Source organism: Mustela putorius, unplaced genomic scaffold (genome assembly GCF_011764305.1).
Source record: "Mustela putorius furo isolate JIRA1106 unplaced genomic scaffold, ASM1176430v1.1 tig00000129_pilon_pilon_pilon, whole genome shotgun sequence".
NCBI classification, from domain to species: domain Eukaryota; kingdom Metazoa; phylum Chordata; class Mammalia; order Carnivora; family Mustelidae; genus Mustela; species Mustela putorius.
Genome location: NW_025421290.1, coordinates 22,813,870 through 22,839,479, shown reverse-complemented (window position 1 = coordinate 22,839,479; position 25,610 = coordinate 22,813,870). Strand labels below are relative to the sequence as shown.

Below are 25,610 nucleotides of genomic sequence, written 5' to 3'. Positions count from 1 at the left end.
AGAAGGCAGAAGCTTTAACCCACCAAGTCAACCAGGTGCTCCAAAATGTTTCCATTTTTTTGCTGTTATAAACACTATCATGGATATCCTTGTAACTAAGTATTTGAGCACATTCTTAACTATTACCATAGAGTAAATTTCAATGAATAAAATTACTGAGTCAAAGAGGTTCATATTTTTTAAGGAATTTGATATATCTTTCAAAGGTGCCCTTCCTAAAAGCAATACCAATTTACACACCCACCAGCCATGCCTTGGTCTTCACTGCAGACCAGTCAGCATTGTGGATCTCCGTGGAAACAAATACAAGGAAGATCGCACCAATGACATATCCTAAAATCCCAAACTTTCGAAGTAACTGAAGTCTTACAGAGTCAGTGTTTCGGCCTTAACATTAACTGAACTCAAGAGCCATGAAGGTTCTGGGGTCTGAGATCACCAGGCTCAGTGAGGAGCACACCCAGGACTCGAACTCAGGATGGAAACCACCACATGATTTGCTGAAGGAGTAGTGAGTCAAGGGATCAGGAAAGAACTCACGTCACCCCAGGCTCACATGTTTTCTAACTCCTATGCTCACTTGTCCATTCCCACCAAGCCTTGCTCCCGAAGAGTCCCCCGGGGGATCCTGGAATTTGCACACATAGTTGCGATGATCAGCAAAACTCCAGTTGGTTCCACCTTCTTCCTATCCTTAGCTCTGCTGCTTGTGGCCTTGAGATGGTTCTTAGCCTCTCTGAGACTCGGTTTTCTCAACAGAAACGTGGAGTTGGTCGTTGTTCCTACCTCATGTAGTTTTATAAAATAAAACAGTCAAGTTCATTGGCAAGGCTGCCCATCCTAAGGAGGAGCTGATACATGCTAAGCATTTTTCTTCCTCGTTGCCCCCCCAGACCGGCCTCACGCAGCAGAGGAATAACTTCTCACCCTTGGGATTCTGCCCCAGAATTCATAGCGGTGCCTCTACAAAGGGCCAGCCCGTCAGCCACCCCGCTCCTTTTAGATCGCCTAATGCCATCGATAAACTAGAAGAAACCTCATTTTTGGGGGGGGGGGAGGCCTGCCCACCCCTCATGCCTCCAGGACCACGCCTGACAAATATAGAAGAAATTACAGGCATCTGATTTCAGGCTACGTGTGTACACTTTGTCTGAGCCAAGCCCCAATCCCTAGTTCTGCTGCTGCATCAAAAGACCATCTCTCCTCCAGGCTCCAGGCCCAGAGTAAGCAGCAATTTGGGAGGCAGCCCCCTCTTATTTTTAGCCTTAAAAACCCAAAAGCCAACATACCAGCACTCACCCAAGCGTCTCTCGCAAGCTGTTGTTTGATTTGGGTTGAGAAAATGACAGACTGAGTTCTGCACCAAGAACAGAAGAAAAAAAGAGGGGAAAAAGGGAGTTTTATTTTCCCTCCCCTGCCAACCTCCATCCCCCTCAACTCCTCCCTTAGGCCTGGGTGGACCCTGCCTGGGTAATCGTCCCCTGCTATATTTAAAAACCACAGATGTGTTGGTGGAGACTTAATTTCGGAATTGCAGGCGGCGTCTCCTGAGGACAAGGGGAAAGCCGGTGCTGCGCGCCCGCCCGGCCGCCCTCCCCGCCCGCCGACCGGAGACCCGGACTCCGCGGAATCCAGGTCAGGACGCGCCGCCGTCTCGGGACCGCCGCCGGCCGCGAGGAGCCCGGCGCCGGGCTCCAGCCGTTGGGTGGGTGGGTGGGTGAGTGGCCGCGGGCGAGGGCTCCCGCCCTCATTGGGTCCCCCAGGGCCCGGGGGGGCCGCGAGGCGCAGGTCTGCTTCCCCGCGGCTGCTCGGGACGCTATCTGAAAATCCCCCCTCGGCGCGCGAGGATAAATATGCGCGGCTTGTCATTCGGTGCGGCTCCCTGGCTCCCAGCTGATAGGGTGACGTTCGGTTGGGAGGCTTGGAGATTGGCTTTTTGATTTGGCTTCTTGCTGCAGCTTAATGGGCAAAGCTCGCGGCTCGCCCAGAAACCAGCCCCTCCGCGCGTCCCCTCCGCGCCGCGAGGCCGACACGTCCCCCGCGGTGACGGCGTGCCAGGCGGAGAGTCGGCGCGCGCCCAGCCCCGGGAAAGCCCCGGCGACGCGGCCGCGAGCCGGGGTCCCTCCGAGCCGCCAGGGCGCGCCGGGCCGCCCGCCTTCCTGCCCCTCCCGGCAGGGATCCCCCCGCTGCCGGCGGCCGGGACTCCGGGCCTCCCCGCGCTCAACCCCGAGCCCGCGCCCCGGCCCGGGCTCCTCCGGGGGTCCTCGGGAGGGTCTCCCCGCTCCTCCCTAGGCCCCCTGCCCCGGCCGCAGCCCGCGCCCCACCTCCCCCACCCCGGAAGCCTGCGAGCCCACGAGCCCCGCGGGCGGCGGCGGCGGCCGACTGACATGCCCCGGACGCGGCTGCGGCCGGCGGGCAGCCCGCGGGGGCGATGAGCCGCTGCGGCCGCTGAGCAGCCGGGCGGCGGGGCGTCGCGCACCTTCCTCTTCCCCCTCACTTAGCCGCTCCGCTCGGGAGACCGGGAGGAAACGGTGAGTAATGGGGTGAGCCTCCTGCCCTTCCCCCTCAGAGGGAGGCCGAGGCTGGGGGCTTGGGACGCCCCTCCGGAGGGTTCCCGCTTGTGAATGCCGGTGTTAATTAAGTTATTTCCCGAGATCATTCATACCGGCTGCCTTCCCGTGGGTTTAGTGCCTCAAGAGGTGGGGGGAGGGTGCCTCGGAAAGTGAACGTTTTGTCTGCGGAGCTGGGGGGGGCATGTGGCAGAGTGTCTGAGGGGGTCGGGGGGGGCGCAGAACGAGACGCCGGGGCGTGTGTGTGTGCTCTCGGGCGGCGGGTGCGCCCCGGGGACACGGAACGCTGCGGCGCGGGCCGGCTGCATGTGTGCCTGTGCGCCGGTGTGCTGGCGGTGCCCGGCCGTGCGGCGCTCCCGGGGCTCCGAGTGCCCGCCGGGGTCGGGGGCTAGGAGCCGAGCGCGTTACCCCGCGGCGCGCGCCCGCGTGCACACACGCACGCGCGCGCCCAGCCTCGGGACTCCGCGGCGGCGGGTCGGGAACTGCAGCCCCGGCGCACCGGCCCGCCGCGGCCAAGAGGGCGGGGAGAGAGGGAGGGTTGCTCGGGTCCCCCGCGCTCCAGACGGCGGGGGTCTGGGCGGGCCGCGGCCAGGTGGGGAGAAGGGAGGTGTGGTAACTACCCACTCTCGCCATCCTCCCCGAGACACACACACGCGCGCGCGCACACACACACACACACACACACGCGCACCCAGAGGCCCTCCTTCGGAGGCTAGCGCTGCTCTGCAGACCCTGCCGGACCTGCCCCGAGGACCCAAGCCACTGGGAGAGATGAAGAAAGCGATTTGCTCTGGGGGGGGGTGGGGGGGTGGGAAGCAGTTTTTGGTCTTTATTCACTGAGTTTTATTTTTAACCGTGGAGGGAGTGCGGGGGGGGGGCGGGCGGTGGTTAAATAGAACAAATGCCTTTAATGCAGTGCCATAAATTTACCCGCCTGCTGCCCGCCTCTCTCTCTCTCTCTCTCTCTCTCTCCCTCTCCCTGCTCCCTCCCTTCCTCCTTCTCCCTCCCTCCGTCACTCACTCACTCACTCATTCACTCATCTTTTGTGGCGACTAAAAAACCCTGCCCGTTTGCTGGTTCAGTCTCCTGGGCAGAGGTTGAAATTGGGGCAGGTTCTCAGAAAGGCAGGCTGCCGCGGGCAGCGAGACTCCGAGCTCCCGGGTGGTCGAGAAACACCCCGAGCCGAGGGAGTTGTGGGTACGTGATGGGCACGCAGAGGGCCTACCGGTGGGGCACCGAAAGGGAAGCCTCCGGGCCTCTGCCGACCCGGTGACTTGCAGCCGCCTGTGATTAATCTCCCACAGCTGTTGTGCCCCATCCACTGGAGCTGAGCTCTTGTTTACCTCAATTTTCAAATATAGCTTCTGCGCCATGCTCTTCCTGAGATGGGGGATCCGTGCACTCTACAGGGGCGCCGGCCTCCTGCTGGCCCTTCTTTTTAGCGGGCTCGCAACTTTGAGAGGAACCTGCCTTTTCTTGCGGTGCGGTGCCTCACGTGGGGACCAAGGCTGCCAGAGCTTCTTGGTGTGGGCTGATCACCCCAGCTTCTCATCGCTGCCTACAATTCCTGCCTGAGATCCCCCCACACGTGTCCACTCCCTAGCCCCTTTCTTTAAATAAAATATGGATATTGGGTTGAGAAGAAAAAGAAGGAGCCTACAGAACTGAACTTGAAGTCGTTCTTGAACTTAATGGAGATGGAAAGGCTACTCATGCGATTTTCTGTACTTGGGATGCTTTCTTGTTCTTCCAACACCCCTAAACTCCAACTCCTTTCTGGTCTAATGTACTCCTAGTCTCCCTCCAGCTCCTAGGTCATTGGTTACTTCCTCAAGGATGCCTTCCATACCATCTCTGGCCCAGCCAGAACGTCTGTACACTCATAAGCTGAACCTGTTATTTTGAAATAATTTAAAGAGGCACATTCAGTTTACTTGTGTGGTGGAATAAATGCTAGTCACACCTCTAGACAGTAAGCTGCAGGAAGGGAGGGAACATAACTGCTGTTTATTCATGGTGTATCTGCAGGGCCTAGCACTGTGCCTGGCATAGAGTAGGCAGTCAGTACATGCTGGGTGGAGAATGAACTCGAAGGGCCAAGGTAGCTCTCTTCTCTGCTCCTGCCCCTCTGCTGTCCTCTTTGGTATCTCTTCTGTATGGCCTCCTGGTCACAGAAAAGAAAATGGGGTTATCAAACGGACCCTGTAAAAAAACATTTCCTTCTTCAGGCTCCTTCCTGGGCCGGAACCCTGAAGCTGAGGGAGTAGGCTCTTGCCCCATCCCTGCCCTGTCCCTGTGCCAGGCGGCACCCCTGTACAGTTTCTGGGCAGAGTTGCTGGGATTGTCCATGGGGCCGTGATGGGGGGCATTGTTCCTTGGCCTGCATGGTCCAGTCTATGCTCCCATTCTGGATCTGGGGGAACATGGTTCGCATCTTGGCCTCTCTTTAAAGTGACCAAAGTCAGGTAAGAAGAGAGGGGTGACCCCCTTTTCACTCAGTCTGGTTGTTTTGCCCAGAGGCTCAACTGTTTGGTGAGGCTCAGCCATATATTGGACTCTAAAAGAAAAACATTCATTTATTCATTCAATCAGCTATTTATTCAATAAATATTCAACAACAGCCTGCTCTGCCAGGCATCTGCCAGGTACAGAGGTAAATAAAACAGAACGGTCCTTTTCCTCATAAACATACATTCATTCCCGCAGGAATAATCAGCTAGTGACTCCTTTCAGTGGAGGATAGATCCTGGGTACAGTGGAAGCATGTAGGGAGATCACCTCTCCACAGAGCCTTCCCGAGGACTTCTAGGGACATTGAATCCCAGAAAGAGAGGATGGGTAGAAGTTGGCTTTGGTGAAAGCAGAGAGAAAATGTTAGGACAGAAGGGCTCCACATGCAAAGGCCTAAGGTGCATAAGGCCAATGATTGAAGACAGAGGGTACAGTTCTGGGAGAGAGGTTTGGAGGACTCTAGAGGCCAAATTTTTTTTTTGGAATTTTAATTTTTTATTTTTTATTAACATATAATGTATTATTAGCCCCAGGGGTACAGGTCTGTGAATTCCCAGGTTTACACACTTCACAGCACTCACCATAGCACATACCCTCCCCAATGTCCATAACACCCTCAATTTGTTTTGTGAGATTAAGAGTCTCTTATAGTTTGTCTCCTCCCCGGTCCCATCTTGTTTCATTTTTTCCTTCCCTACCCCCAACCCCACCATGTTGCCTCTCAAATTCCTCATATCAGGGAGATCATATGATAATTGTCTTTCTCTGATTCACTTAGTTCACTCAGCATAATACCCTCTAGTTCCAGCCACGTCATTGCAAATGGCAGGATTTCTTTTTTGATGGCTGCATAGTATTCCGTTGTGTATCTATACCACATCTTCTTTATCCATTCATCTGTTGGTGGACATCTAGGTTTTTTCCATAGTTAGGCTATTATGGACATTGCTGCTATAAACACTTGGGAGCACGTGCTCGCTCCTTCAGATCACTACATTTGTATCTTTAGGGTAAATACCCAGTAGTGCAATTGCTGGGTCGTAGGGTAGCTCTATTTTCAACTTTTTGAGGAACCTCCATGCTGTTTTTGCACCAGCTTGCATTCCCACCAACAGTGTAGGACGGTTCTTTAGGGGCCAAATCTTGAAGGGCTTGTACTCCATGCTAAGGATTTTTGCTGTTGCCAGTAGGGGCTTAGGAAGGTTGCTGGCACTGAAGTGCACAGTCAGGTTTGCATTTGAGAAGGTATGTCGAGACTGGACTATAGGGAGAGAGACAGAGGTGCGGATCCAGAAGGCTGTGGGAAAAGCCCAAGGCATCTTCTGGGTGGCCTGTGAGGGAGGGGTACGGGTTCTTCTTTCTGATTTAGCGTATAAACCAGAGATGCTCCTCTAGGAAGATGTTCCACCACTTTCTTTGACGAGATTGGCTTGTGTTTGTTTGTCTGTGTTTTGAATGGGCACTCCAACACCGGACAGGGTGCCTCAGGGAAAAGGATCAGTGGCTCCTGCAGGTGTAACACACACCTCCTGGCCTACTGAGCTGCAGAGCAGGGTGAACCCCTAAAGATCCGAGGTCTCTGAGGACTGGGGATGGTCTCAACAAGGAGCCTGGAAGAGTAAGAATGGAGTTAGTTTCATATTTGGAGCCATAGAGACTATTGAACAAGACGTTTAGATAGGAAGAATCACGTGAGTTTGTATATGTCTATGTGTAGTTTTTGATACTATGGAGGGTGAGTAAAGGCTACTTCCAGAATCAAGTGTATTTGGATATGGTCTACAGAATCATGTCTACAAAGGCAACAGTTCTAGTTTATCCTGGATGAAATTTACAGCTTTGATACTTGAAGTGACAAGTAATGCTTTCCTGGTTGTGCGGCAGGAGTGCTGGAGCATGTGGGGCCTGGATGTGGATGTGAGACTGGAAACTGGGACTGGGAACTGGGGACCTGCTCTGACTTCCCTGCAGTAATTTCCCAATCACTTGAGAGGAGAGGACCTCAGGGTCATGCACTGCTATGCTCATCCTTGAGAACGAAGCCAAATAGCATGCACTTGGTCAACGTTCTTCCTTTGCACCCTGACCTCCCCACTTGGTTCCTTGTGCTTCCCTGGCCCTGGTTTCAGAGTAAGAAAGAGCTCCCTTCCACTCCTGCATGGGGCCCAGGGGCCAGCCCTGCTCTGCCTTCATAGCCCATCTTGCGTGCTTTCTCCTTCAGCCCTGGGTCCCCTCCCTCCAAATGTAGGCATGGTCAGCAAGCCCTGGCTCTTGTCCAACTCCTATCCTTTCCAGGCAGTTTTCACTAGCTCTTGAACTTTTAGAGTAAACCGCTGTCTTCGCTTTGTCACCACTGGTTTCTTTGTTTAGCCCCATGCTTTCCCACTTTTCTCTACCTTCTGCCCAACTATCACCCACCAACGACTTCTCATTCCCCCCGAATGGAGTAACTGATTTCTGATCTCACCCGCGCACCCCTCGCCCTGATAAGATTGACTGTTAGCTCCCGAAGACTTTCCCCACTTGGCTCCCATCACGCTGAGCTCTCCGGGACCCATAGGTCTCTAGATGGTCCCCCTTCCACCTCCTCTCCAGGAGTCTTTCCTCCCTCCCACTGTCCCCTTCGACTGCCCCTCTGCCGTCTCCTTCGTGGTTTCTGCTGTGACTGCGGCTTCACTGTCACCGCAGCTCTCCAAGCCTGGTGTCTTGTTTCCAGCCCCTTGCACAATACCTCCAACAAGATGTCACCTCAGCTCCTCAAACTGAGTTGCTGCTCAATGGACACCGTCTTTGTCCTTAAGAGCTACTTGTCTTCATTTCCCGCTTTGTGTTGACGGCACCAGCCAACTTCCAGTCACCCTGGCTCAAACCCCCCAAGTGTCTGTCTGTCTCCTCTGCCTTATTCCTAAATATTGCTGATGTCCATGAAGTCTATCCCCACTTTCGCTGTCCCTACCACCAGCCCCCGAGTGCATTTGATAACCTCCTACGACATCGTAGCGGTAACAATGACAGCTGTTATTACAGTGACCAACACCTGTGCTTGTGCCACCTGTTAGCTCCTCGGTTGCAAAGTGCTCTGTATTGACTTTCCCTTCAGGCCTCACCATACCCCTACCACGGAGCTGCGATTATTGTCATACTCTATAAATTAGCTTTCTAATGTCTTTCCAGCTTCAGCCTCCCAGTCCTTCAGTTCGTGGTAAGACTGGGTCAAGATCCCCCTCCTAAAACAGCCTTCTAGGCCCATCACTGTCCTCCACAGAGACCCAGAAGGGCCTCCCGTGGTTGGCAGCCGCCCACCTGCCCTCCATGGCCCGCTTCACCGCTGCGTGTGGAGGTTCCCGTCTTCCAGGTCCCGCGTGGGCCCCTCAGTGAACTTGTCCTTTCCTCTTCTGTGCCTCCGCTCGCGGTTTACCTTTCACTGAGAATCCTCCCTGTTCTTCGGTGTAAAACTCAAATGCTTCTTCCTGGCAGGAGCGTCAATGGGGAGCCTCTCTCTGAATTTTGATAACACGGTGTCCGTTTTTCATGAGGCCCTTAGACTCACTGAAATGTAGTTTTGTGCATGCGGCTTGCCCCCCCTTCTTGGACCGAGTGCTTTTTCTCGCTCCCACTCGCTGTCACATGATGCCGGAGACGCGGTGGGTGTTCGGTGAGAAATGAAGGCGGGAATAAATGAAGAACCCGTCTCACTTTTGAAGTGGGTGAAACAAGGTCAAGAAAGGGGATCTGTGCCCTTTATCATAAAAGGGGCCGGTGGTGGAGTCAAAAATCAAACGAGGAGCAGGCAGTGTGGTCTAACAGAAGCAGCGCTGAGCTGCCGAAGTTTATGGTTTAGTTCTTATCTGACAACGGCAGGCGAGACCACTTCTGCTCCGTGGGCCTTGAGTTCCTTATCCATCAGAAAGCGTTATGTCGGCTGCCTTGACTTTTCAGCCGCCCCCCCTGGCCTGATAATTCTGTATTCTGTGAGTCTCGCTCCTCACGCTGTAGATTGCCTCCTACTGACAATACTTTCACTGCCGACAGCATCTTTCATTTCAGAACCTTCCAGCTGTACGCTGAAGCCCCTGGTGTGTCTGCTTTCACACTGGGTTTCTAGAGAGCAGCGAGACCAGCTGACTCAACTCTCTGGACGTGTGGCCTCCATGGTGCCCCGAGCCGGTTGAGTGCCCCGATGGCCCTAGGCTGCCGCTCCTGCCTGGAGTCCCCTCCTGCTGCCACACTGCAGGGCATTCCCAGAATGACAGGTGGTGCTCTGGACCCCACGCGCTCCAGCTGATCTAGGCCTCAGCTCCCGCGCTGCCCTGCCTTCCTTTTCCATCCAGGATGGCTGTTTTGAGAGCTATGTCTACTCTGTTGAGCGACTTGTGGGACTCCTGTGCTCAGCAGCTTTCTACAGGCTCTGCCCACCCCCTGCCACACCAGCGTTCTCTCTCCCCACTGAGATGGGAAGAATCAGGTTGAGTCTGTGCCTTCCAGCCCCTCAGGAGGAACAAATGGGGGAGTCATCTTCTAGGGGAATCGTTAGAGGAGTGGGGAGAGCACACAGCCGCCGCCAGTCCTCAGAGTCTGCCCGTGACACCCTCCTGTCGCAGGAGGGCCCAGAGCGCCCTAGAGTTAGCTGATTGTGCGAGAGAGCCCCCAGTCGTGGCTCAGAGAGACGACTTTGACCGCTTGCCAGAACCCCTTTGTTCTCCATTCAGGCAATGATATGATTTAATTCCATATTTCAACATTGGAAAATTAAGAGAAATTAAGTGGCATTAAAATAAATCAGGCTCCTGGAGAAGGAGCCGAGGGAAAGGGACCTAAAGGCAGCTAATCACCTGCTTCCCCCTGATGGGCAGACAACAGGGCAGAGCGATGGCAGCCCTGTCTCTGGGGATAACCCCCAAAGCCCAGGCGGCTTTCTCTGGGGAACAGGAAGGGGGCAGGAACAATACCCCCTCAGGCTGCCCTGGGCTTCTCACTCCCTTGACCCAGCCTGGGCAGGGGATATGTTCTTCTGGTCGGTTCTGAAATGATGCTCCTTCAGGCTTGGGGGAAGGAGAATGCTGGCGGCCTGAGGACCGAGGTTTGGTTCTGGCTCCATCCGTAATTGGCAGAGAGATTCTTGGCATCGCAGCGAGCCCCACGGTTGCTTCTCTTGTGGGAGCAGCTTCACGAAAGGATTACACGAGTCCAGGTGGGTGAGGACGGAGGCCTTTGTAAACCATTGGCAGCTAGTGTTGCTTAAGACTTGCTGAATGAATGGTGCACTCTAAATGTTGCTTGTTCTTATGCTGCACACTGTGGGGTAAGGTGCCAATGAGGGGGCCGTGGCGCAGAGAGGGAGTCGTGCTTAGACACAGCCTCAGGACTGCTGTCCGAACAGTGTATGCTCTTGTTCTTTTGGAGGGAGGACACAGACTGCTGTCTGAGGTCAGTGGCTCTCTACCCGCCGGCTTCCCCGGAAGTTTGGAGGCCCCCTCACTGCTGCCTCTTTCCCACAGAACTTAGTCCTGCGGAGGCCACACTGATGTAGTCAGCAAACATGACTCTCACCCTGCCAGGCGCCTGCCCTGAACATAATGTAGGCAGGAAGGTGAACCAGGACAGGTTTCCAGCTACCATGGGGATTATAGCCCAGGTTAAACTGGTAGACAAACAGAAACAGTGAGGATTTCAGCAAGTGATCTATGCCATAAAGAAAAGGAACAGTAGTGGGCCAGAGAGTGCTGGGGGGAAGGGCTGGGATCACCTTCAGAGAAGACGAGGGGGAAAGCCTCTCAGAAGCTGGCATCTGAGACCTGAACGAAATGAGAAAGTGACCTCTGGGGATATTTAGGGTAAGGGGAGGGAGTGCAAGCAGAGAGAACAGTAAATGCAAAAGTCCTGGGGCAGGTGCATGCTTAGTATGTTCTAGAACCTTCAGAGAACGCCACCTTAGCTAGACTGGAGTATGCAGGCAGCAAAACAGAGTGGGGGGAATGAAAGGCAGTAAGTTGGAAGCAGAAGGCAGTAACAGGGTGAGGAGTTCTGCAGGAAGAGGAGGTTGCCAAGGATGGCAGGGTCTGATTAAAAAAAAAAAAGAAGAAGAACTTTTTGGCTGTCTTGTGGAAAATAGACCACAAGAGAAGGGGCAAAATCAGTAACTATTGCAGGAATCTAGGTAAGAGATATAATATTGAATCCCCAGTAGCTAGAGCAGACTGGGACACCTAATTGCTGCTCAATACATTTGAGAACACTTCCAGGCAGAAGTGAAGCCTATAACTGTGATGGACACCTAGTAAGGGCTCGACAAATACTTTTTTCGTGAGTCAATGAACAGAATCGGGCTTTCTTTTAGTCACTCTAGGATTTGAGTTCCTCTCAATATTTTGGGTCTTTAAAAAATTCTTTTCATTGTTCTAGCTAACAGTATTTCAGAAGGACAGTGTGGTCACGAGTTTATTTTCTTTTCTGTGAAACTGCATGCTCCTTTGAGACAGACACGACATAGACATGAGAAGTCCAACTCCACCACCTCTGGGATGCTCTCAGCCTGTGCACATAAATCCCCAAACCCGTTGCTCACATCTAGATCCAGATCTGGTGTGCTTTTCCGTGCACCAGTCCATGGAGGGCCAAACCTGCCTCATCACCCCATCTCCAGAGCTTATCACAGTCGGGACGACTGACTCAACAGAGAACTACCATGTTGACTCGAGTGGGCAGCATCTGGTGCTTTCGTTGAACTCCAGGGCCTTCTTGCTGTCTTCCCGGAGAGCCCAGAATCCTTGCTGGCCTCCTCTGTTGCAGGATGTCCCGAATGCGAAACATGAATCTAAGTTCAGCGGGTTTTGTGTGGCTCCCTTGCTTTTGGCTTGGAGATCCCTGATGCAGGACAGACGTGGCAGGGCCAGTGGGACAGCCAGCAAGTCTGATGTGGTCTGGTCCTCGCTATGCCTCTTCATTCTCTTTTCACTGCTCTCCCATTTTCCGCTGGTCTCCGTGGATGCTTCTTCCGAAAGAGCTCACACACCTACACTTTCCACCGCAGGCCCACTCTCACTGCGTCTGTTCTGGTTCTGGTTCCGGTCCTGGTGCACTCAGGTGCCGGGAGAGCCTCTGGGCCCGTCTTCCTGCCTCCTGTCTTGCCCTGCTCTCCTTCCCCCGCCTGGCTCCCCCATGGTCCTCACGCGAGGTCTCCTGTCCAAAGGAAAACCATCACTCTTGTCCCTCCCGTGATTGAATCAGTGCCAGGAGTTCCCGGTTGCTCCCAGGATAATGCTCTAAGTCCTTGGCTGGGGGTACGAGGCCTTTTATGAACTGTTCCTCGCTTGCCTCTGCAGCTTCTGCCCAGGGCCCTGCCCTTCAGCTGCACTGCTCCCCCTTCTCGAAGCAGACACTGCTCCGCCAGGCTCCTTCACGCCCATGAGCATAGGCTTTCTGTTTTTTGTCAGAGATGCACTGACTTCCACCCGGTGAAGTCCAGTTCATTCCTTAAACCCGGTTCATGTACCCGGCCCTGATGACTGCAGACAGCGCGAGGCCAGCCTTGCTCTGCACTCTCTTGGCGCATCACACATGCTTCCACGTCTAGGACTTGTTTGGTTGTGATGATTTGGTTTTCTGTCACTGTTCTTCAGTGAAGTGAGCACTCCTCAAAGGGGATTATTTTTCGTTCATACTACTCAAACTTGAAAAACCTTGCTCCCAGCATCCCTGACAGATGGGCTGCTCCATTTGAACACTGCCAAGCGTGGGAGAAATCACTGGATATTATGCCTTCTATTTTTGCCCATTTATTCAATGTATCTATTCATTCAGTAAATATATACAGAGTAACTACTATATGCCAGGCACTGAGATAGACACTGGGGATACAGAAATACCAAAACAGATACAAATTCCTACCCTCTAGGAACTTTTAATTTTTATTTTTTGAGTGTGCAAAAAAAAATGAAGGTATAAATCAGAGTAAATCTGAGTAACTTCCTCACCATAATTCCGTGAAAATCAACCTGTGACGCATACACTGGGTTTCATTCAAATGTGTGCATGCATGAATGAATGAACACATGAACGAACAGACTAAGAGACCAGAAGGAAAAGTGTGAACAAGCCAACCTAAGCTCCCATCACTGGAAGTGAAAATAGCTAAGAACCTGCCCTGCTGAAAGTGGATAGGTTGCATCATTTTCCCATGAAAAGAAGGGAACTCTGGATCTTTTACATTTCCTTAGTAGAAGTATAAACCCAGCAAACAGCAGGTTTAGAGGGAGACAAAGGGAAAATCTACTTGTGTGGATAGGCATACCCTTGGCAAGGTATGAAAGTGAGAGTCCGGGAGTGTGGTTTATCTAGTACATAGAAAGACGTTCGGATACCCATCATGAGTCAGCTCACTAGACACCAAGACTTCTTCTCCTGGCCAGAGAAAGTCTCTAATGGTTGGAATTACTGAGCTGCTGGTGTCAGAGCCAGGCTGCATCCCTTCTCTTCTCTCCCAGGCTTTTCAACCTTGACTGTACCTCAAAATCTGGTAAGGAACTTTTAATTAAGAAACCTAGATATTGGGGCTCCCCTCCTGGAGAGTCCAAAACTTAGGTTTAGAGCAGGGTCCAGATGTCTGAATGTTCTAGAGCTCCAAAGTTAGTTGAATGCACAGGGCTCTCCAGCATGCGGTCCCAACTCCATTCCTCCCTCCAGCTTGGGGGATGACTTAGAAGCTATTGCAGGTCCTATAGTGGGAGAAGCAGAACGTAAGTGGAGAACACAACTTCTCCTCTTCCTATCTCTAGCCCACTCTCATTGTTCCTGGCTCCCTAGATCTGTCAGGGACTTGCGGAGGCTAAAAGTCCTCTGGCTTCCACAGAGTCTGGTAATCCTTAGAGTCATGGAATCAATGAGCCTTTGAGTTCATAAAATTTTAGAGGCAGAGAGGATGTCAGTTCAGGTTGAACCTCTTGACCCTAACAAGAGAGTTCCACTGCTTATGACCACTTGTCCTAAAAAATCAATCAATCAATCAATCTACCAAAAACTGCATTGAGATCCCTGAGGGGGTTCCCATAAGATTGTAGAAGATGGGGTATCCTGGATGGCTTAGTGGTTAGGCATCTGCCTTCGGCTCAGGTCATGATCCTGGGGTCCTGGGATCAAGCCCCGCTTCAGGCTCCCCGCCTAGCAGAGAGTCTGCGTCTCCCTCTCCCTCTGTCTGCCGTTCCCCCTGCTTGTGCTCTTTCTCTGTCAAAAAATAAACAAAACCTTAAAAAAAAAAGTGTAGAAGATAGACATGTGAGCTTGTAAGTCCAGGTCAGTGTAAGTCCTTCAGGGGTGGTTAGAGGAACACAGGAAAGTGAATGAGGTGTTTTGAAGGTGGAGGAAGAGGGCATTGCCAGGGCAGGCTTTCCAAAGGAAGTAGAGGTTTTGGGGGCTCTCAGTTCTTGATGTAAGGGCTCCAGATTCTTACCCTACTCTTCCAACCTCCCTTTTATCCCCTGAGGTTGGGAAAACAGATTTTGGCAGTTGACATACCAAACTTCATAGCCTGGCTGTGCTCCTTGCTCATCTAGTGGTCTTTGGGTGGCTTATTAATCTCTGAGCCCAAGTCCCCTCATTTCTAACATGGACAATAATGATTGTCTCACTGTGGGCTGCTTAGGTATTGAGTAGCAGCTGGGAAAGTGCTTAATGCAATGCTGGCCGTAGAGTAGGCTCTTGGTAAATAGATATGATTATTGTTTTTGTTGTCATTTTAAAAGTGGATTATACAAACCACAAGGAGGCTGAGGCTGCTGCTCTGGGACACAGCCCCGGGGGGGTTCCTGTGCTGGTGTGATAGTGCCTAGGAGAATGTCAGCAGGGTTCCGTGAGGTTATCCTACGGTTTGGATGTCATTAAGAACTTGAGGGACTTCTAGGGAAGGCACATCTGCTAATCTCATGAGACCGGAGAAGCAAGAATTGTAAAATGCCGTATCACATACTACTGCAGGATTCTTTATATTATGAAGCCATGCTGCATTGCAGCCACTGCCCACATGGTTTGAAGCAAGGAGTGCAGGGACCAACCCGGGAGCTCAGAGCTGCACAAGGAGCAGATAGGACTTCCCATGACGTCATCATAACCAGTGATTCCCGGAATTCCTTATTTGTCTCCATCCCTTATCAGAAGAAAAACTCTAAGGTTGAGGACAAGGCATAGCTCGTTCATGGCATTACTCCCCAAGCATAGCGCTTGGCCTGGGGTGGGCATTCAAAGAGCGGTTGTTTAAAAAATGAATTTGATCCAATGTGCGTTTGGCTAGTCCAAAAGGTAGGCTCTCCTTGCCTTTTCCTTGGTCCGCATCTTCCTACCATCCTGACTTCACCTACCCTCTTCTTTTTAGAGGGCTCCATGGGAGTCTGAATTCTGTGCCCGTTTCTCACACTGCTTGGGGCCAAGCTAACGTGAACGTGTCCCTTTGGTTCCTTGTCTTTGGAGAGACACGCCTCCCTGCGATCAGAGAATCTTTGTCCTGTGGAGATCATCCAACCCGACGTGAGTTTTCTGGACGAGGAAGCTAATTGCCTGAGAGGTGCAGGGACTCTTTAAAATTTTATAGCTCGTGAAAACAGTTCTTAGCTCCTGCTTTCAAATCTGGGGCTCCCTCACCGCCCCAGGCTGCCCCAGAGTACGGAGAGCCTCTGAGCTCATGGTGAGAACGGCACCCCCAGACAGGCTTACCCCATCCTTCCTGGGCCCGTGCTTCAAGGCAGCTCCAAGCCCGGGGCACACCCCAAGCCAGTGGGTGACTCCAGATGCCCCAAAGTCGTGCTGCCAGTACTCAGATGCTTTGCTTTCTACTTGCTGCCTGCAGTGGCAGGCAAATTACTTAATCTTTAGGTGTTCGAATGAGCTTATCTGTAAAACAGAACATGAGGATAATAGCATCTTCTTTCACTATCAAGATTCACAGAAATAATAATGCCTCTAGTCCAGCATCATTGTGTTTTCCTCCTTGGATCCAAGGCCCTGTGGTGACCGTCAAACCACCTAAGTGGCCGAGGTCACCACTTTCCTACTCCAGAGAGTGCGAGGGTGTCGCTCCTGAGTGTCTGGGGAGCTCTGCTACAGAGAGGACTGGGCACCGACTCCCCCCACCCCAGGGAAGTGCAGGAAAAGACACTGTGCTCTTGCACTCGGCTGACACATGGCGTTCAGTGCAGCCTGAAAACTTGAACGTGGATTGGCCGTGACGCCCGTGCTGGGGCCCAGATTTAGAAGCAGAGCCGGACGACTCTACTCAGGCTGGTGACAGGCCTGGAGCAGTGTTCCCATTGGAGAAAGCGGAGGGCGTATCAGGAGGGAGAATTTGCTCTGTCTGGCCTGGTGGCACTGTTTTATTAATGATCTGGAAGAGCAGAGGAACAGTGACTTTAATTAAATTTGCCAGTGATATTAAAAGATGTCAGGAGCCACTGCTGAGGACACAGACACCTTGCAGATGGCCCTGGGGGTGTTTGGAAAATAATCCAGGAAAGGGATGAGAAGCCATGGGCTGAGCCGGAGCATTGGTTAGGCCGAGGAGGAGGAACATGACACGGGGACCGGGGGTCATCATAGGCAGAAACACCCCAGGCCCATCCTCTTTATCAGTATCTGTTCGGTTTCCAGTGGGTGTCTAGCTCATCTTCCCGCTTCAGTCCTGTTCCTCTCAAACAGCCATCTTAAACCCTTTAGCCAAATTGGGTTTTCTGAAGGACAAATCAGACCATGTCATCCTCCTGTTTAAAATCCTGTCTTGGGCTTTTCACTGCCCTTCGGATGAAATGCATCTTCTCAGCCTGTCATGTAAGACTTGCCAGGAACGGAGTCCTCCCTACGTGTCCAGTCTCCCGGGCACTCATCGTCATGCCTCCGGCCTCACACTGAATCCCGTATAACCGCAGGCACACCGCAGGCTTTTTTCCACGTCTCCATGTCTTTCCTCCTTGCCAGAGAGGCTCTCCTTTTGGACCCCATGCCCCTCTTCCTTCTCTTTCTTTCCCCTCCCTGCGCCTCCCCCTTCTCCTCCGTCCCTCCAGTCCGTCCTTCCTTCTTCTTGACGAAAGCTCACTTGTGCTTGAAGACTCATTTCAAGGATCGCTTCCTTCAGAATGCCTCCCTGACTCTCCAGGCTGGCTCACTGCCCTCCTCATGTGCCCCCAGCATTCTGCCCCTGTGCGTTCACTTCCTGTAGTAAAAATGCATATTTGTGCATCCCCTGCTGCATGGTACCTTTGGGGGCAAAGCCTGTGTCTTACTGTTCATTTTGCCCGTTGACATCTAGTACCAAGCCTGGCAAGCCATTGGCTTTAGTGAGTTTTGAACTGGCGAGAAGGAGAATACTCAGCTGGGAGGTCCCCTCAGGCAGCCGGGACACCCCCGAAGCCTGGAGACCAGGCAACTTTGCCAAATGGTCAGTCTGTCCTGTCAGGGTGGATGGGTCCGTGCTATTGCTTCTAAATCCACAGAAAATTGGAAGCTGACGGGGAGCCACGGACATTCTGCAACAAAGTTGGGACATCTTAGTAAAATGGAGTGGTTGAAGCCATACATTTTATGTCATCTGTGTGTGAGTTCTGGACCTCCTACTTCCTTGCTTTATACTTTGATTAAATGACTTAATTAAGACTTAGTTTCCCAAAATGGAAAATAGGGATAAAAATAGTACTAATCTCATAGGATCGTTATGAAAATTAAGTGAGGAAGTGTTTAGTGTTATGCACACACTAAGCACTTATGTGTGTTAGTGACTGTTATTAACGTCTTCATTATTTGGGGTGATATTGGCATTCTCAAGCTGAGTCATATCCCTGACTACACCTTAGGGCTGATTAAGAACCACGGAAGATCATTTGGGTTTTGAAGAAGCTGGGGTGGACCCCTAGTAGGTTGGGATCTGCCTCCGATGTGTCCGGGGCCAGCAGTAACAGCACAGAAAAGTGACCATTGGCCCAGTCATCCGTAGTGTCCACGCTCCCTCTAACCATCTCGGACAGAAACCATTGCCTGGCAGGGGCAGAAGGAACAATTGGGAATTCACAGGCCATTTTCCACCTTCAATTCCAAGGACTTAATTCCTGCCTTGTTCTCTTTCATCGTTTCCTTCTGTTCATTCATTTTCTGTCTTTCTAAAGTTGGCCCCAATTCTGACCACGTGACAGCATATTCCCTACAGAAACCCATTGCCACAGGTGTTTGCAAGACCTGGGAGAGCAAAGACACATGATCTTCCTTATTCTCGTGCTACGTAAGATGAGTGGGGGTCCTTGTCTTCTGTTGGTCGGGATGACTCTACTGCCTCTGCGTTCCATGTCCGTTGACTGCAGAAAGCCAGCCCTCTTCCCTAACCTGTGGATGGCTCACCCCCTTCGGGATGGCAGGGCCCTCGCAGCTGCCATCTCCCATCACCAGGCGGGCTCTTGATCCCAGAGCTGCTCCAGCTGCGCCCACCTTCTGTCTCCTACTGCATGGGGCTTATCAGAATCCACAAAATGGAGGGTTTGCAGAGGTCAAGGCAGGGTGCCAAGATCCTTCTCTGTCCACAATTCTCTGGGGCTGGTGAGTGCCAAACCTGTGTGTGTGGGGGGGTGGGGGGTAGTTCTCTGTGTACATCGCAGATTATGAGAGACTTTTCAGCCTCTGACATGGATACCAAACAGTTTCAGCCGCCCTCCTCTTCCACCGTCAGCCTCATAACCTCTTCTGAGTGAGGTCCAAGCCTTGAGCACGTGCTGTGATGACGCCCGGTACCTAGACTAAGGGGAAGGTGGCCTCAGCACTGGGCTGCCATTCTGGGGAATATGAAACCAAGTTAATCCACGGAGCTCTTTGGAAGGGAGGCCTTCATGATTACAGTATGCACCCGGGCGCACGGTGTCCTGAGGGGAATTTCTCTTTGAGTACCAGCCTTGGGGATTTTGAGAGGTCATACATAGCCTCTGAAATCTCATCAGGATTTGTCTGTGAGATCTATTTTTTCCTGAAGCAAATGGCTGTAATTCGGGTCATAAAGTGGCTTTAAAGAAGGCCGATGTCTGAGTGTATTACTCAGCTCAGGCAGCTGTAATAATGCCATAGACTAGGCATCTTAAACAATAGAAATTTATTTTCTCACAGTTCTGGAGGCTGCAGTGTCCAAGATCAAGGTGCTGGCCAATTCATTTTCTGGTGAGAGCTCTCTTCCTCGCTTGCCAATGGCCACTTTCTCACCGTGTGGTGGGGGAGAGAGCGCTCTCTCTTTTCCTCTTCTTGTAAAGCCATCAATCCTATCAGAGTAGAACCAACTCTTATACCCTCATTTAACTTTAACTATCTCCTGAAAGCCCTGTCTCCCAATATAGTCACACTGGAGCCTAAGGGTTCAACATATGAGTTGTGGGGAGGGGACACAACTCAGCTGATAGCACCGAAGAAGCTTCCTTAGTGGCTGTATTTATTTGTTCCAAAAACATCCATTTACTGAGCACTTACTAATTGACTATTTAGGATACCAAGATAAACAGAATAAACATAGTCTTTGCCTTGATTTCATTCAGAGTTTAATGGCTGAGCTAGACATTAATTATATAATCCCGTAAATATCTAATTTCAGTTTTAAAACTGCTGTGAAGGAAAGTCGAGTGTGATGAGAGGACATAACAGAGAAAGTTGACCATCTTAAGGAGTGAGGATAATTTTTTCTGGGACAGTGACACTTACGCTGAGATCTAAAGCATTGTTAAGAGTGTGGGTACCAAGGAGAAATGCTCATTTCAGGCACATGTGGTTGGTGTTGTGTGCAAAGGTCCTGAGGTAGAAAATAACTTGGTTATCTCCAGGGCCTGATATGAAGCCACTGTTGCTGAAATATGGTAGGAATGAGAGGGGCAGAAGATGAAAGGGGAGAGGAGACTTCATAGGTTACAGGAAAGAGTCTTTCTTTTTTTATTTATTATTTGTCTTTTTTTTTAAAGATTTTATTTATTTATTTGACAGAGAGAGATCACAAGTAGGCAGAGAGGCAAGCAGAGAGCCCGATGGGGGACTCGATCCCGGGACCCCGAGATCATGACCTGAGCCGAAGGCAGAGGCTAAACCCACTGAGCCACCCAGGTGCCCCAGTAAAGAGTCTTTCTATTAAGAATAAAAGGAACTGGGGCACCTGGGTAGCTCAGGTGGTTTAACATCTGCCTTCAGCTCAGGACATGATCCCAGGGTGCTGGGATCCAGCCCCACATTGGGCTCCTTGCTCATCGGGGAGCCTGCTTCTCCCTCTCCCTCTGCCTGCCTCTCCCTCTGCCTATACTCTCTCTGTGTGTCAAATAAATGAATAAAATCTTAAAAAAAAAAGTGGGGGGATAAGAGGAATCTACAGCAGGGCTTCAAATAGGGACATGACAGTATAGGTCTGGGTTTTTTTTAGAAAAGATGACTGTTGCTGTATAAGGAAATGAAGTGGGGGAAGGGTGAGAATTGGAGTGGGGAGTTCAGTGAGGAGGTCACTGCAGTAGATTCACGAAGTGAGGGGTGATGGCGGCTCTGACGGTGCTTGTAGAGATGAGGGGAGAGTCTGGGTGCTGAGTAGACAAGGGACAGGAGTGAAAGGGAGGACTGGAAATGAACAACACTCATTGCCCAGCACGCATAACCCGGCGGATGGAGGTGCTATTTTCTGAGATGGGAAGCAGTGGAGACAGGGGACAGGACCTGAAACCCTGTAAGGTGCTGTGCAGATGATATTAGCATGCTTCTGTTACTCAAGGAACCCCGCAGGGCTGTAGCAGAGGTAATGGGCAAATAGCTTTTTGTTTTTTAAAGCTATGGCATGGTTATGTGCATTCTCGTTGAATCTGAATGAGGCAGTGATTGGAAAGATGAACTCATAGTTTCTGCTGAATTTCTTCCCATTCTCTTGAATTCATGCTCACCTCTTAGTGGTCCCAGCCAGCAGGTGGGGCTGCATTTCACCCCCAAATCTTGCCTTGAGTTTTAAAAAAACGCATTCGAGAGCCACTTGCATGTTTTATTAATAGTGATTTCTATCACTTGGCCCTTTCAGTGTCTGGGTTTGGAATTTGAGTGGCTGGCTGATTTTCATCTTCCTGTAACTGAGTGTCTCGATGGTCCCATAAGAATGTTTTGCTAGAGGGCTAAGGAGGCTGTGGACTGGGGCTTGAGCACAGCTGATGGGGGCCTTGGTTTAGCTATCCTGCAGGGAGCATCGCGACACTGTCTGTCCTCTTGATTTCCCAAGAAATGTCAGAATTACAGCTTGCTTGTAGAAGTTTTGCATTCGGGGAAGAAGTTTTTCCCAAGTGGGCTCAATTGCATGCAGAGTGATGTGTTCTATTTCCGGGGGAGTAACCCATGAGAAAAGTTCAGCTCCATCTGTACTCTTCTGGCACACGTATGTCATGCAGAATTCTTGAGTATGACAACAGTGGGGGGGCGGGGAAGAAGCCCCCAAACCCTAGAAACACTACAAGGAATGAAGATTTGGGTCATGCTTGGCCTATTTTCAGTTGATTCTTGAGAACTCTTGCGGATAACAGTGGGGTTTGGAGACAGGACTGGAAGGGTATCACTTATGTTTTCATTACCAACATTCCCAGCTCTTTTAAGCCATTTTTCACTGAGTCTCCACCAGATGGTCCTGCGGACAGAGTCGCTATTCGTGCCTCCCATTGACATCTTTTTTTCCGAGTGAGAGACTGCCCCATATGTTAGTGCAATATGTCGCTCAAGGTGAAACATCAATTTGTATTGGTGGGAACCTGCCATTTGCTGTCCCCCTTTTTCTCATGCCTTTCCCTGCCTCTCTGGTCTTTTCTAGGTCTCTGGCCTGTCAGGAGGACCATTGGTGCTGCAGTGGAAGCCAGCGGCTAAATCTCGTGTATGGCGTGGTTAAGGTTGCAGCCTCTCACCTCTGCCTTCCTCCATTTTGGGCTGATTACTTTTGTGCTCTTCCTGAATGGTCTTCGGGCAGAGGCTGGTGGCTCAGGGGAGGTGCCCAGCACAGGGCAGAACAATGAGTCCTGTTCCGAGTCATCGGACTGCAAGGAGGGTGTCATCCTGCCAATCTGGTATCCGGAGAACCCTTCCCTTGGGGACAAGATTGCCAGGGTCATTGTCTATTTTGTGGCCCTGATATACATGTTCCTTGGGGTGTCCATCATTGCTGACCGCTTTATGGCATCTATTGAAGTCATCACTTCCCAAGAGAGAGAGGTGACTATCAAAAAGCCCAATGGAGAGACCAGCACAACGACGATTCGGATCTGGAATGAAACGGTCTCCAACCTGACCCTGATGGCCTTGGGTTCCTCTGCTCCTGAGATCCTTCTCTCTTTAATTGAGGTGTGTGGTCATGGGTTCATTGCTGGCGATCTGGGACCTTCTACCATCGTGGGCAGTGCAGCCTTTAACATGTTCATCATCATTGGCATCTGCGTCTATGTGATCCCCGATGGAGAGACTCGCAAGATCAAGCACCTGCGAGTCTTCCTCATCACTGCTGCTTGGAGCATCTTCGCCTACATCTGGCTCTATATGATCCTGGCAGTCTTCTCCCCTGGTGTGGTTCAGGTTTGGGAAGGCCTCCTCACTCTCTCCTTCTTCCCCGTGTGTGTCCTTCTGGCCTGGGTGGCAGATAGGCGACTGCTCTTCTACAAATACATGCACAAAAAGTATCGCACAGACAAACACCGAGCAATTATCATAGAGACAGAGGGCGACCACCCCAAGGGCATTGAGATGGATGGAAAAATGATGAATTCCCACTTCCTGGACGGGAACCTGGTGCCTGTGGAAGGGAAGGAAGTAGATGAGTCCCGCAGGGAGATGATCCGGATTCTCAAGGATCTGAAGCAGAAACACCCAGAGAAGGACTTAGATCAGCTGGTGGAGATGGCCAATTACTACGCTCTTTCCCATCAACAGAAGAGTCGTGCCTTCTACCGGATCCAAGCTACCCGTATGATGACCGGCGCAGGCAATGTCCTGAAGAAGCACGCGGCGGAACAAGCCAAGAAGGCCTCCAGCATCAATGAGGTGCACACCAATGAGCCTGAGGACTTTGTCTCAAAGGTCTTCTTTGACCCGTGCTCATACCAGTGCCTGGAGAACTGCGGGGCCGTCCTCCTGACGGTGGTGAGGAAAGGGGGGGACATGTCCAAGACCGTGTACGTGGACTACAAAACAGAGGATGGTTCTGCCAATGCCGGGGCGGACTATGAGTTCACAGAGGGCACTGTGGTTCTGAAGCCAGGAGAGACCCAGAAGGAGTTCTCGGTGGGCATCATTGACGATGACATCTTCGAGGAGGATGAACACTTTTTTGTGAGGTTGAGCAACGTCCGTGTAGAGGAGGAGCAGCTGGAGGAGGGGATCCCTCCGATAGTCCTCAATAATCTTCCATTGCCCCGGGCCATCCTGGTATCCCCTTATGTGGCCACAGTCACCATTTTGGATGATGACCATGCAGGCATTTTCACGTTTGAATGTGACACTATTCATGTCAGCGAGAGTATCGGTGTCTTGGAGGTCAAGGTTCTGCGGACATCAGGTGCCCGGGGCACGGTAATCGTCCCCTTTAGGACAGTAGAGGGGACAGCCAAGGGTGGTGGTGAGGATTTTGAAGACACGTACGGGGAGCTGGAGTTCAAGAATGATGAAACAGTGTAAGTAACCTTTCCATATTCTAGCCCCCTCCATCCCTTGCCATCTCTTTCTCTCCTTACAGTTTTTCCTCATATCGTGTCAATGTCAAACTTGGGTCCCAGCACAGGTGTGCAGGATTTTCAGCAGGCACCCCCGGCAGGGTCCATTTCCAGACCTTCCTTCGGTTTTCTCACTTTAAATGGTCTCTGGGCAGGGAATTCCCTGGCAGGATCGAAGGATGCAGAACAATCCGTCCACTGGAACTCAGAATGATATGGCCAGTGGAGATGTGGGGCGACAGAAGTTTTGATGTCAGGTTTTGGAGAATTCTTGTGACTAAGCAGGAGCTAGGAGGCCCGTTGGTTCTCTCCTTCCTCCCCTCCTCACACCAGAGGCTCGTGTGAGCCTTGAGGCTGAGCCTTTCCATCCTGAGGCAGAGCCAGCCCAATCAGGGCATCCTCGGGGAAGCAAGTGGCACTGGTTTTTTTCCCCCCAGGGCCATCATGAGGTTGTATTTTATAACCATATTTCAGGCATCTCTCCTTCAATTTGGAAATTGCAAGGTTGGTTGAAACTTGGCAATCTCTGTAAATGCCTGTAGGCTGTTTTATGGTATGAGACTTGCCCAGGCTAGGTAAGATGAGTCAGTATGGCTTGGGTACGGGACACATCTTGCAGAAGCAGAACTCCCAGAGCAGTGGCCACCTGTCTTTGGACCCAGGTGTGAGCTCTAGAATCTGACTAAGGAACATAGCAGGCACCTCTTGGGAATTGCGGGAGAAAATACACCTTTGGTGTGGTCATCTCTTTTCATGGTCTAGAATTCTCCCAGAAGACTTCTCAGGTTCATGGCCCATTTCGCCCTTCAGACATGGTGTGTGTTTGCACTTCCATGACCTTGATCACTGTAAGAGCACTCCCCAATGAACCTTCCTGTACTAGGTGTTCTGGGATTCATTTTGTTTTGTTTTGTTTTGGTTTTGTTTTTCTCAGATGAAGAAGAAACAGAATGACTTTCCCCAGAATTTGCAGCTTACGGGAAGCCAGTCTTTCCAGGGTGGCCAAGGGGAGGGCGGGAACTTGTCTCTGAATTCCTGCTCATATCCACAAGCAAGAAGCCATTGCAGGAGGGGGCGTGAAGTACAAAGGGGGCATCTAGGAAGGGGGGATGTCAAACTGCTCCAAGAGACTGCTAAAGACACTGGGAGTGGGAAATGAAAACATACAACTTGAAGGAGAATGAAGAATGGAACACACAGAGAGGGGAGCCCCTAAGACTGAGGGGGAGGAGTCTCAGAAGCACTTCCTCCAGGCCCAGGCAGGGGGCAGGGCGCCCAAGGGGTTGGGAGGTGCTGACAGTAGAGTGGAGTGAGCCCCCCCCCCGGGGACTGTGCTCTTGTCCTCCCTCAGTCTTTTCCTGATAACGTGACTCTGGGCAAGACGTTTAGTCTCGGCTTGAGAACTAAACTCTCTCATCTGCAAAGTCAGAACAACCATACTTTCCTTGCCTGGAGGCAGGGTCGGATCTTTTTGTGGATCCTGCCCAACTCTAGGACTTTCTGTACCATAGACATGGGTACCCAGCAAATAGGTCCTATTTGTACCAGCCAGATATGGAACAGGGATACTGTCTCTTGAAGTGAAATAGCCATTGACAAATTGATTGATTAGAGCTCTGTGTAGTCGTTTCGCTGGGAGGGATAATCATTCGTTTACCCAAGTAAAAACCTACATCTTCTGGAGAATACTGTCCAACTGCCCATTTCTGTATGCTCTGGAGAGAGGGTTTCTACATACAAATGAAGGACAGCCCTTGTTGGGAAGACAGACTCCATGCAACTTCTTGTGTTTATGGCAACGTCAGTATGTAAGAGGTTATTTTTGGGTGT

The 25,610-nt window shown here is 51.4% G+C and overlaps 1 protein-coding gene across 3 annotated transcripts in view; it reads left to right on the top strand.

Annotated features, from left to right (window-relative positions):
• The first annotated feature begins 1,937 nt into the window (after positions 1–1,937).
• The window catches only part of SLC8A3 (solute carrier family 8 member A3), a 136,776-nt gene continuing 113,103 nt past the window's right edge, over positions 1,938–25,610 (top strand). The window contains exons 1-2 of one of the 3 annotated variants that reach the window (XM_045071045.1): positions 1,938–2,531; positions 21,896–23,741. In XM_045071045.1, coding sequence (XP_044926980.1) covers positions 21,958–23,741 — 1,784 coding nt within the window. In that variant the 5' untranslated portion in view covers positions 1,938–2,531; positions 21,896–21,957. The remainder of the gene's footprint in view (positions 2,532–21,895; positions 23,742–25,610) is intronic. The other 2 variants (XM_045071036.1, XM_045071052.1) reach the window with 2 other exon arrangements.